The sequence below is a fragment of the Leiobunum rupestre genome, chromosome 7 (genome assembly GCF_980474605.1).
Source record: "Leiobunum rupestre chromosome 7, qqLeiRupe1.1.hap1, whole genome shotgun sequence".
Taxonomy (NCBI): Eukaryota; Metazoa; Arthropoda; class Arachnida; order Opiliones; family Sclerosomatidae; genus Leiobunum; species Leiobunum rupestre.
This window is the reverse complement of record NC_143390.1, coordinates 8,399,145-8,411,223: the sequence shown is the minus strand read 5'-3', so window position 1 is coordinate 8,411,223 and position 12,079 is coordinate 8,399,145. Positions and strand designations below refer to the sequence as shown.

Here is a 12,079-nt window from a genome sequence, read left to right as displayed (position 1 = left end):
TTTCCACTTTTTTCAGATTGATTTATTATAAAACTACAAAGCTGCCAATGAAGTGATTTAAAGTACAAATTACAAGGCAGAGAACAATACTTCAACTAATTATACTGATGTTTAAAAATTAATCATGCGCAAATGAATCCTATACTATTTTCTGATACAAAGGTAAACTGAAAACTAATCTACCATTAATAGGCAAAGTAACTAAAAGGCTATTAAAATTAAGGAAATAACAACCTCTGTCCAAAAAGGTAAGCATTGAAGTTGAATTGCATTATAGTACAAAAATTTAGAAATAAAACAATTTTATGAATCTGTACAAGTTTATTTCAAAATGAGTACTGCAATGCATATGGAAGCTCTGAATAGTAGCAATACATTTTTATATATATATTTATAATCTCTGTGATTATCTATTAATTTTTTCAATATTTGAAAAAGATCTTGCAATAACTTTAAAACATTTTGAGTATCAAACTCATGTTGAGGATTTGTTTTTCTAAATAAATTAGTACCATACTGAGAAATATAATGGTTTAAAATCAAAAAAGCATAGCTTAAATTGAGCTATTTGCACTACAACAATGAAAACATCTGAATCCAGGAATAAAAAAGGTTAATTTAAGTATCGTGGATTTCTTCGAATCAAACGGAATATACTGGTAAGTTTTAAAAGAAGCAGTGTCATTTATATAAATTTTCATTAGAAAACCATACTAATTCTCTAAAAGTTAATTAATAAATGTAAAATCGTCAGTGAAATGTTTGGGAGAGGAGGTAGGGTTTTAAATCAGAACAGAAACTGGTGGGGCATGTCAATTCCTCACAGTTAAAGGATTACATGTTTATTCAATGCCAGTGGCTTTGGAGCACTTTCTCCAAAACAAACACATGATGAATATTGAAAACAGCTTTATTTTTGGGCTACTTCTACATAGTTAGCTGGATAAAGGCCTACTCTTCCTTCTTTGCGACCTTTACACCACCCTTGTTCATCTTCATCCTCTAACTTTTCAAATACATCACCTTAAAAGATATGAATAAATTTTTATTTTAAAGTTTATGATTATTAAAATTGCGACAATTTTAAAGTGTACCTTGTTTAAATGTTAGTTCATCTGCTTCAGCACCTTCATAGTCATAAAGAGCTTTAACAGGAACTCCTTGTTCTCCATTGTCAACTAATGCATCGTTGCTATACTCATCCCAGTCATCGTGATCATCTTCAAATGGGTTGTTTGGATCTTGATTTCCTGGTGGCGAGCGTGAACCTCCATTTCTTACAATGAAACAACATCATAATTGTTTATTATAATTCGTTCACATATAACACCTTCTAATTTATGGATTTGTGGATTGAACTTAAGCATGGAACTTCATATAGCCCTTTATGTTGGATCAACAAATTTAACATGTCTGTCACCAGGTTTAGCAAAAGCTAAGGCCGTATAATGGTAAACGTGGAATTTTTTACCATGGTTTTGATTGATTTAAAAAAATAAAACTTTACAACGAGGGATACTTCATGGTAGTAAATCAAATCAAAAAGGTGATCCTACCCTAGTTTAAAAACCTACTAGAGATTCAACCTACTTTAAATTAGTGTCATAGCAGACAAAGTTTGTAATTACAAGCTTCGTTGCTGAACTATTATTTAGCAGGAGATAGTTTCTAAAATCCCACAAGCATCGTTAATTTAATTCGTACATCACCAGGTATGGATAGCCATGCATAGCTATCCATAATACAGGGGTTTAGGAATAGCCTTTGCCTAATATAATTAAGAATCAGCAATGGGTGCCAGATTGGTAGCTGCCATGACAGGGTAGGATCGTCTTAACGTAAATAATCAACATTGCACGAACAATGAACTTACGAACTAATTGCAGAATTCCTATTTGAAGAATTCTTCTTTCCAGCATCATGGTTAGTAGTGTCAGATTTATGATTCACTCCTGTTAGCGTTACCCCAGGATCTGAACCTACGTGGCTCTTTTTGGATTCCCTCTTAGAAATATTTGACAACTCTGGTGTATATTCCTTTAAATAAATATACACAAATAATGATGTGAAACTTCATTTTTCACCTAAGGAAACTAAATAACAAAAGGATATTGGTAAAAATAAAAAGGAAAAACCATAACCAAAATGCAAATTTAAAATATGCATGCAAAGCATTTTTTGTGTTATAAAACAGCCTATTAAGTCTGCCTTTTAGCGTAACCGGTTTTAAGATTTTGTTAACTTCTGTTTAATTTTATATTACTTTTTGTATGACTAGAATGCAGTAAAACTAATTAACCAAAATCTGAGATCACCAACATGTAATTAAAATGAAATTTAGTTAAATCTATTTTTCAAAAATCTTGTATTATCAAAAAAAAATAAAAAATTAAGACAAAGGGTCATTTCATTTCAACCCTAAATAATTGCCAAGTTAAATTTCCCATTTTGACTATGCTATTGCATTTGGACTACTACTACAGCTCAGTTATCTTGCCAATAATACTACAAAATCCCGCAGATTTAAATTCCTAACATTCACTTTAATTCTGTAGAAATATTTAAAGCTTCCTAAAGATTCAATTTCTTCTTAATAAGGTGTATGTACTACGAAAAATATTAATTAACTATATTGCGAGAATAAAAGAAGCTACGTTAAAAAAGTAATATAATAATTATTTCACTATAATTTAGGAGACAAGCAAAATGCTTGTTCATGTTAAGGCTATTTAAGTGCCAATTCCTTAAAATAAATAACATTTCAAATTATGTTCATGTATTTTTCCTACAGTTAATGTACTATTAAGAGAAAACATTAATTATATAAACGTCAGAAAAGGTTATTTTGGAATATTGAAGTTGAAAATATATTTTACTACGACCTTTAGGTCTTATAAAAAGGCAAACTCTTGAATGAAAGCAAAAGATGTAAAGCACAGGGACAGTCGTAATGAAGGACCAAGTACCAATAAACCATAGTTTAGGGATTTTTTTTAAATAAAACATCAATTTAATTTACAGGAAGGTCCTCGCTTATTCTGTGTTGATTCACCAAAGTAATTCCACTTTCTGGAATGGCACCTTTACGACTCCTAGTAGCAATGTCGCGAAACTCTTCCAAGTATTCCTGAAGGGTTTAATAACAACAGGCAAAAATAAATAGCAGGCGGCAATCACATTGCACAAGTATTGTAGAACTTAATTGGAAATTGTATCATACAACACTTAAGTAAAACAGACGTGCTTAGTAATCAAGTGAATGAGCACTATGAGAACTAAAAATAACGAAAAAGTTAAAAATTACATTCCAATATTAAGACACATCAAATTACTAGGAAAAAGAAGAGTCAGTATTAAAGTTATAAATACAGACTAAGTTATATTCCAATCAATGATTTCAGAATTTATTGCTAACTTGTGATGCAGCTAGACCATTTTAAATTTAGGTAACGTAATTTACATTACCTAAATTTAAAATGGTTATTTTCAAATACGACTAATAGCTTTTTCCATTTAACGGCTTCAGATTCTGTCAATCTGACGTCATTGATCTCACTTTGATTGAGAAGGAAATGGAACATGTTTCAAAGATTCTAATAATTTTATTCTTGAACTAAAACGGAACTTGCTAAAAAAACTCAAAACCTATTAGATCAACCAAAAAAACTTTAACTGGAAGCGATCACCTGTTGAATTTGTCTGATCAGTTTCAAGCGATCTCAGAGCACTCAAGAGCAATAATTGGAGTAGATCTGAGCACGCAAATGGAATCTGACAAATTGATAAGGAAGCTCATGCTTGTGAGCAGTTGAAATGGAAATTGCTATTAAAATGATAAAATTCCTGCAGAATTTTCACCAACATTTTTCCATAGTAAAAAAACTTTAAATTCAAAATAGATTGTAGATTGTGTTAGTAATAAATTCTAAAATCACATTATAAAATAATGGATGGGTAAATAATTCACCAGATATCAGTTATTTTATAACCATGCCAAAATCGTCATATTGCCACTTACAATGTAATGTAAAAATTGAAATAAAGCCCAAAAAAGTAAATCTAGCACATTTTAAACACCAGCTTTACATTTTCAAGTTTCACAACTTTTAGTTTTACATTTTCAACTATTTTTTCAATACAAAATAATTAATCTTGAAGCAAAATATTTTAAATTCGTAAATTTACTATAGTGAGAAAATGCACCGGCCCACTATAAGAACAATTTATTAAAATATCTAAGTAGGGGTACAACCTCTTCTAATAGACAAACATTAAGGTATGTTATCAGAATAAATATTGTTGAAAATTGTAAGCGTATAAAGGAAGCTGTGCAAATTAACAAACTGGAAGCAGCTTAAAACTGTGATAATAGAATTGATACCTGTTCTAAATATTTCTTTTGGTTGCAAAAAATACTATAGCTATGTCTTTTTGATTTCTTCCATTCTGTCTATAATTTCATTACATATTAAACAATGTTATTGTAAGAGGATATGTAATATGTTTTAAAATCCTTTGAAATGTATACGTTAGAGATATTTCACACAAACTTAGGAGGACTTCACACAAAATACCAACTACTTTTGTTAAACTATATTGAAAGCTTTAATTTGAACTGGCCACTCATTAGTTCTTTTAATGACATTAAAAAGTTAAGTTTACATTGGTTGGAGGAAAGTTTGGTTAATTTACAACAGATCTAGACTAAAAGCATCAAGTCTTTAAAGATATTTTGTAGGCCTCCTAATATGAAGGATTTGACAGATAACCCAAAATAAAATAGCTATTTGGTAATTAATTACTCATAGTAAATGTTACCTTAAGTATTTTCACCTAAACAGCTTAAAGAGATAGTGTCAGAAATTTCTTGTAGTATTGGATTTTTGCAATAAATATATAAATAGATAATGATAATAATAATGGTAATGACAATATTAATTGAAAACTAAATGTTCACTAACAAATTGAAGTTTTTAAATGAAAGGGTAGGCTTCCCTGCATTTCTTGACTTAATTTGCCGTTAGATGTTTATATTGGTTGCTACTAGAGTGAACCAAAATATAATATTAAGAGAGAAAAAGAAATGAAATAGTAGGTCCAAAATTTCTCAAGCCTAACTGAGATTTTCAAAAATGAAGTACACTAATACAACATCGGAATCGAAATTCTAGCTTCAATAAAATGAAATAATTGTTTCACATAAAAGGAATTTAATTATCAATTAACAGAAATCAATACCTTATTTCCAAAACAAACTATAATTAATGTAACCAGTTTACAAAAAATTTTGCTGGTTTTTGCTATTGAAATGTGTCCAGCTAACACCATCTCTTTAACCATTCTTCACATCCCATTTCTAGCCACGATTAAAAAATTCTCAAATACAGTTTAGCCTTCGTTAATCCGTTTTCTACTTCAATCTGATAGAAGGTCGGCTAATTCTTGTTCGTTTATAGTTTTCATCATATATTAAAACTATGGAATTCCGAAATTTTCTAAAGGATTTTTTCAAACTTTTCTCAAATATTTGAATACCAATAACTACTTCTGTTAAAAACCATTTACCATAATTTTCAAGCTTTTTTCTAATTAAACTGTTTAAAGAAATTTAAATCTGTTTTTTTAAATAAATTCTTAACAATTGGCACCCATTATGTACCACCATTTTTGAAATTTGCACCACACTGGGTTCAGGGATATATTTATTTCAAATTGGGCGGGCCAAGTTAATGAAGCCTGCCAATTTCAAATTTTCAGCCTTAAAAGTAGCCCAACAAATGGCATCCATTATGTACCATTAAGCATCACCATTTTTGAAATTTTCACCATAAGTGTTTCTGAGACAGATCCAACTGCTTAAAGTTCATATTGATAGTCTAGATCAAGGTTTTCAACCTGTGCTCCTGATGGTTACGCAAACTATTTATAAAAGTCAACTCTTTGGTTCCTTGTTAAAAAAATGCGATTGGAAGTGGAAACTTGTTAATAATTATAGATTTATTCAGTCTTGATAAAATAAATTTTCCCTAAATAAATTTAAATTGTAAAACTTTTACGCTAGATTTCTAGTGACAAACTTATTTTGCTTCACAATGAATTCAGTTCAGTATTACTCTGTGAAATTAGCAAGCCGACTTAAACTTCAGCTAAACGTTGCTTAGTTATGTCTTGCAAAATAAAAGCTTGAGAAAAATTTGTGAAACATTATAAAAATATTGAAAAATTTTAAAATATTGTTGAAACATTACTCTGTAAAAAGAGAAAACTCGAATGTGAAAATTCAGTTTCAATTTCAGAAAATCAGTCTGGTGCTAATTGTGTAAATGGTGGTCCATAATGGGTGCCTATTGATAGGCTGTTTTATTTGGAAATTCGAAATTGGGCGGGCTATCGTTAAGCTCACCCACCCATTTAAAAAATTAAATTCCGTCAAAACGGCACTGGTGTATAATTTGAAATTAACGGTGCGTAATGGTGCATTATGGGTGCGTATTGATAGGCTATGTTATTTAAGTTATGCTTATTTGGGCGGGCGAGGTTTATGCACGTCATATTCTTCCTTTTTGGGAGCCCCAATTTCTACCAAATTTAATCTTGAAATAAAATTGACTGCATGAGGCTTAAACTATATTGAATGTAAGGTGTAGCATATTCTTTACCTATGCCACTTTTGATGCCCTTCTGACCTTCACAACATAGTTACCCATATTGGTCAGTGCCCGAGATAATCTTGGCAGTATACTCCACCTCTATCTGTGATAATCAATAAGGGCCACCAATCTCCCTTAGGCGTTTGACAAAATCATTTAAAATATATTTCGGAGCCAATTGGCAAGGACTTTTTAACATAACAAAAAATAGAGAGCTCCCTAAGTTATGAATTCATATAAATAATAATATAATGCTTTAAAATTTCTTTTCTTATATCCACATGCTTTATGTTTCTAACTGCATAGCTGTAGGCCTGCTTAGTTTTCCAATAAATTCAGCCCCCTAATCTGTGGACTTAGAATTCAAGAGTTGTTAAACTTCCTATATATCCTTGAAGTAATCCTTGATTTTATTTTGGTGAAATTTTATACATGAAATTGTGTGTTGTTTACTCAATGTTTTTTTGGAAACAACAATTAACTTTTTACAGTATAAAGATAAATTGATGAAGTTAATTTATATTTTGAAAATTCAAATAAAAGTCATTTGGTAACATTGTGTTGAAATATAACTGAGTTTTTGAAAACGGTAAGCACATATCGTATAGTTTCCAGATGTATTCTTATCTATTACATTTATGAATTATAGTTGTTTGTGCTATGTTTTAGCTCAAAATTACCAAGACTAAAATCAAGGAAACTAAATATTTGCAACTCAATCTAAAATTAATAACAATTTGTCTCATGCAACATGACTCTCCATATTAAATTAACAAAAATAACCTTATTTATCATTCAGAGGTCATAACTGGGGAAATAGCACGTTAAATATACATTGTCAAAGCGTGGCCATGAGCTATGGTTTGAGATTTTTTGTACAAAATATTACTTATTTTTGTAAAAACCTAAAAATATACTCAAGATTGAAATCTATTGACTAATTTCAGATAAGCATATTTCATTACTGGACGCATGGCAAACTCATTTGCACACTGGGCACCCTCCTTAAGAGGATGTGTTGCAGCTTAGCCCCTTTTCTTCCCACATTCGAGCAAATAATTCGCAAAAAAAACGAAATATAACGTGCATTTATTTTATAGCATAGGGAGCTTTCAAAATTTTTTGTTATGTTACTAACATTTTACCAATTCATCTACTATCAGTGATATTATTCCGAGCTTGATTTTTGCACATCATATGATAATTTAAAAGTAATATAAATACTGTACAACATACCTCAAATTGAGGCCAGCTCATTCCCATACCAATTCCATGGTTATTAGACCACCACTTGAGATCCTTAGTCGCATCTGCATTTTGAATTGTGTGACGGAATTCTTCATATATTTGAGGTAACCTAGATGAGTAAAGCTACAGGTTATTTTATGAAACAAAAACCTCAAAAGGTAATTCAATGTTAGGGAATTGAAAACGAAGGCCACAATCTAATTACATTTACATTCAACATACTACATTATCATACATTCATTGACTTTCTGCTGCCACAGGCAAAATATTTTTTTGCTCTGCTGTCTATGGCACCAATTCTTCACCATTTAATTAAAAAGCTCAGTAAATTGAGTGGTTTGAATAATTTATTTGCAAAGGGGTAAAAGTAGGTTGAAATGAGTTTATGGTTCCATGTATCATGACTGGCAGTGGGCTGACAATTAACGGTTTAGAAATGGATTCTTTTGCTATGGCTTATCTGGCTTTTATTGTAAGTGGCAGTGACGATCCGAAAACCCAATCTTGACACGAATATTCCCCGACATTCCCACCAAAAAGTTCAAAACAACATCGTAAATATTTTCAGTGACAATAGTCACTGACAGTTAAAATATTTTTAGCAACTTCTAAAGTTGCCCATCGGCACGATAATTTTTTAAAGGAGAATCGAAAATAAAGAAAAGGGTTGGAGTTCTGGAGCGGTCATTAAGGGGGGGGGGGGGGGCAAAGGAACCACTTAGAGCCTCGAGGCCCTTACTTCTCTGTCCCGCGCGACTTCTGAGAACTGGGCACCCCACGACTTTCTCTTCCCTTGAAAAGCGTAGGGGGGCACGTTTTACAAAGGTATATGGTAAATGAAAAATATATATAAAAATGAAGTTAACTATAAAAATAACGTAACAATCTTGGGGGACCGTTTTGGTGTGGAGTACGAGGGAAAAAGTTCATTTCACACCTATGTCCCCTCTCATGATGTTGTTACTCTCAAAAATCTTGTTTAGTTAAATTTAAGTTTAACTGCCATTGGGGATTAAAACATAACGTATTAGTTTGTCAAATTGCAAAACACCTAAGAAACTACACATATAATTTGATCATGGAGGAAGAAACTACTATCCTGGAGAAGAAAAGCAGGTGCGCTAACAGCGGAACAATTGACCTTCGTGCCTAATAGTGTCGCCACCTATGGATGAACTTTATAAAAATTTTGCAATGGCTGTCCTAAAATAGTAGTCGCTATATGCCTATGAACCAGGCGTAATGCCTGCCACCTCTACCGGAATTTAAATCAGGATGACGATCAACACAGAATTTGGCTTCAAGTATAAGTTTATAATAACGCCCTTAAGTCATAATCAAAGGCAATTTAGTTGGATATCAAACGCCCTATAAAAAGGGAATCTTAAGAAATGTCATACGCCGCCTGGTGGTCTCCATAGCTACTATGATTTAGAATATATTTTCCCATGAAGACTTGGTGCAGATTCTTATGGCGGAAAGATAATGTATGCGCATGCCATAGGAGCGTTAGATCAAATTATGGCTGAATTTTGATGTGGGAAATCTTTAAACAAATTAAACTTATATTTAAAAGAAAAGTTAATTAAAGAAATTCACATAAGTGATAAAAGAGGTGCAATATTTTCAAAGTTAGTGGACAAAGAATTGCATGTAAAATATTTAAGTTTACTAACAATCACTAAATCGTCTAGCGTCCGGTCTAAAAATTATTTTTATAGCCCTAAGCAACTAAAGATGGCACTCACATCGTAACTGTGAAAATTTTAAAATCCTTAAACAAGGTCAATGCAGTCTACATGGGAGCTTATTAGGGATTACATCTTAGAGGGAACTTATTATGAACGTATGTTCAAGGTATGAATTTTTGTAAGAAACTCCTCTCAGCACTAATACTTACTGTTTATCGACCGAAATGTTTAAGCAAGCATGTATCCCGAAAAGCATTTCTTTAAAAAAATTGAGCCTTTTTTCTTCAAATTCTTGACATTTCTCAAAAACCATTGCCATGTCTTCCATATACTTTGCGTTGTAGTCATTAATTTCGTGGAGTGCTTGTTCATAACGTTCCCTTGTTTTCTGTACATCTTCTTTTGTTTTAGTTACTCTATCTTGTAACTTTTTCACCTATAAAAAATGATTTTTGAAAATAGAAATAGTACCTAAGGATGGTTTAAAGGGCTAAAAATCTTAGTAAAAATTTGAGGTGATTTATATATGTTTATGAAATAAGAAGTAGTGTAGTTAAATAGTTCAACTGTTAGAAGTTTAGAGAAGACATTCTAACCAACTATCGTAAAAAGGTTTATAGGATAATAGAATAATAATATACGAGAGATCAATTTTGTGAACATAAAGGGCTTTCTATTTGACTGTTTGGGATTGGTTCTGAATCAGTCTATATTGTTATTGATTTAACTATGATCGAGAGATGAACTAAATGTTTTTTTAAATAAGAGTGCTTTTATTCCAGAGCTGCTCGAAATGGATCAAGCGAGTTGGATCACACAAAAACTTGTTTTGAGAGCAGATCTGCAGTTTCAAATTATCTCTTAGCAGTAAATGAAACATGAAATGTTGATCTAGGAAATTTCGAATGCTTGATCGCTAGAGCAGTTAAATGGAAAACGCTATTAGGTTTTCAGGCAGTTTAAATGTAGCTCAGTGTTGTATATATGAAAATTATTGTTTCTTAGGAAAATCATTAAGCATTATATATTCAAGGTAATAGTTAGTGTAGGGAGCTGTTGGCTCGTGTGGCATGGAGGGCTTGCCACCACCTTCTTACGCTTTGTAACCTGGCCACCTGTTTGTATTAAAAGTCGCTAGATGACTTGGGCCTAAGGTAGTGCCTAGCTTTTAATTATTCCACTAACTCAATCAAGAAAACTAACATTTTGTTCACTTTGGGAGTATTTATTGTTATGATTTATATGAAAAACTGACTTGCATCTCTTCTTCTGTACCTCGTGATAGCAGAGCTAGTAAATTGTTCTTAATTTTTTCAGAAGTTGTGTGGAGAAAGTAGTAAAATTCAAACAGTGAGAACCTTCAAGTACTCATACCTGATCAGGAGATATTGATGTGTCTCCAGTTGCATTTCGCTCTTGATTGATATAAGTTTTTTCATTTTTACAAGCATTATGGTAATCAGCTTTACATTTGTTGACTTTGGATAGGAGCTTAGCCCATGGTTTTTGGTACTAAAAAGAATTTTATAATATAAAAAAGGGTGCAAGTATTTTTAAACTAAGAGGAAAGCTTGAATAGTATTACATACTAATAGTCTAATAGATGGCAATAACCTTTTGTCTTATGAAATATTATTTACCATATAAAGCTGGAAGATTATGGGAAATAAAAATAAAATATAGCTTAGTACAAATAACTGAATATAACCTAGATATATAACAAGCAATACCATAAGTCAATAATTAGTTCCATAAATGCATCAGTTAGACCAAATAATTACTGTTAACAGATGTGTGGCATGATAAGTGTCTCTAGCAAGAAACAAATCATCATGATTCAGCACAGCAAAATAGCATGTATTAGATCTAATGAGTTAACTAGTCTGAAGTCCACCAAAAATGTGTGGTCTTTCTAAAAAAAATTTGACTATGAAGATATTTAAGTGACACACTTCAGTGAAATATTATTATTAACTAATGGCAATATGCCTATATCAGATTACAGACAAACGCCAGTAAAAAAGTAATAAAAATATCACAATCAGAACTAATGTCTAACCATAACAATAATTAAAATAGAAAAACATGGCAGTGTGAGACGCACAGGTCTCTCCGCTGCTGTGTTTTCGATTGCTTTGGAATTGGCTTCAGGAGTTGCGACTTCAAAAACTAATTTAAACATGATAGTCCAAGTTAACCCAACTGAATATAAAAGTTGAGGAAAGCAGAATATTTAAAATTTGTACCTTTTTAAAGGCATCGTCCATTTCTTTTTTTTCTTTGAGCTGCATCATGGACTTGTGGTAATTATCTTTTTGCCACTGTTTGATTTGGCTGATGACATCATCGGTAAGTTGTTTTCTTATTCCAAGATGCATATCACATCGCCTTTCAGCCTCCATAAGGACACCTTTCCAAGCAGCTTCTGTTGTACCATATTCTGGTCCTGAAACAAAATTAACGAAATTTAATATTCTGACATTTAATCCA

At 31.6% G+C, this 12,079-nt stretch overlaps 1 protein-coding gene across 6 annotated transcripts in view; it reads right to left on the bottom strand.

Annotated features, from left to right (window-relative positions):
- Positions 1–892: 892 nt before the first annotated feature.
- The window catches only part of Synd (protein kinase C and casein kinase substrate in neurons protein Synd), a 79,941-nt gene continuing 68,754 nt past the window's right edge, over positions 893–12,079 (bottom strand). For 5 of the 6 annotated variants that reach the window (XM_090154538.1, XM_090154540.1, XM_090154541.1 and 2 more), the window contains 8 exons: positions 11,836–12,035; positions 10,964–11,101; positions 9,799–10,025; positions 7,887–8,007; positions 3,020–3,127; positions 1,874–2,037; positions 1,095–1,276; positions 893–1,023 (listed from right to left, as the gene is read on the bottom strand). In XM_090154538.1, the coding sequence (XP_090010664.1) occupies positions 911–1,023; positions 1,095–1,276; positions 1,874–2,037; positions 3,020–3,127; positions 7,887–8,007; positions 9,799–10,025; positions 10,964–11,101; positions 11,836–12,035 (1,253 nt within the window). In that variant the 3' untranslated portion in view covers positions 893–910. The remainder of the gene's footprint in view (positions 1,024–1,094; positions 1,277–1,873; positions 2,038–3,019; positions 3,128–7,886; positions 8,008–9,798; positions 10,026–10,963; positions 11,102–11,835; positions 12,036–12,079) is intronic. The other variant, XM_090154543.1, reaches the window with a different exon arrangement.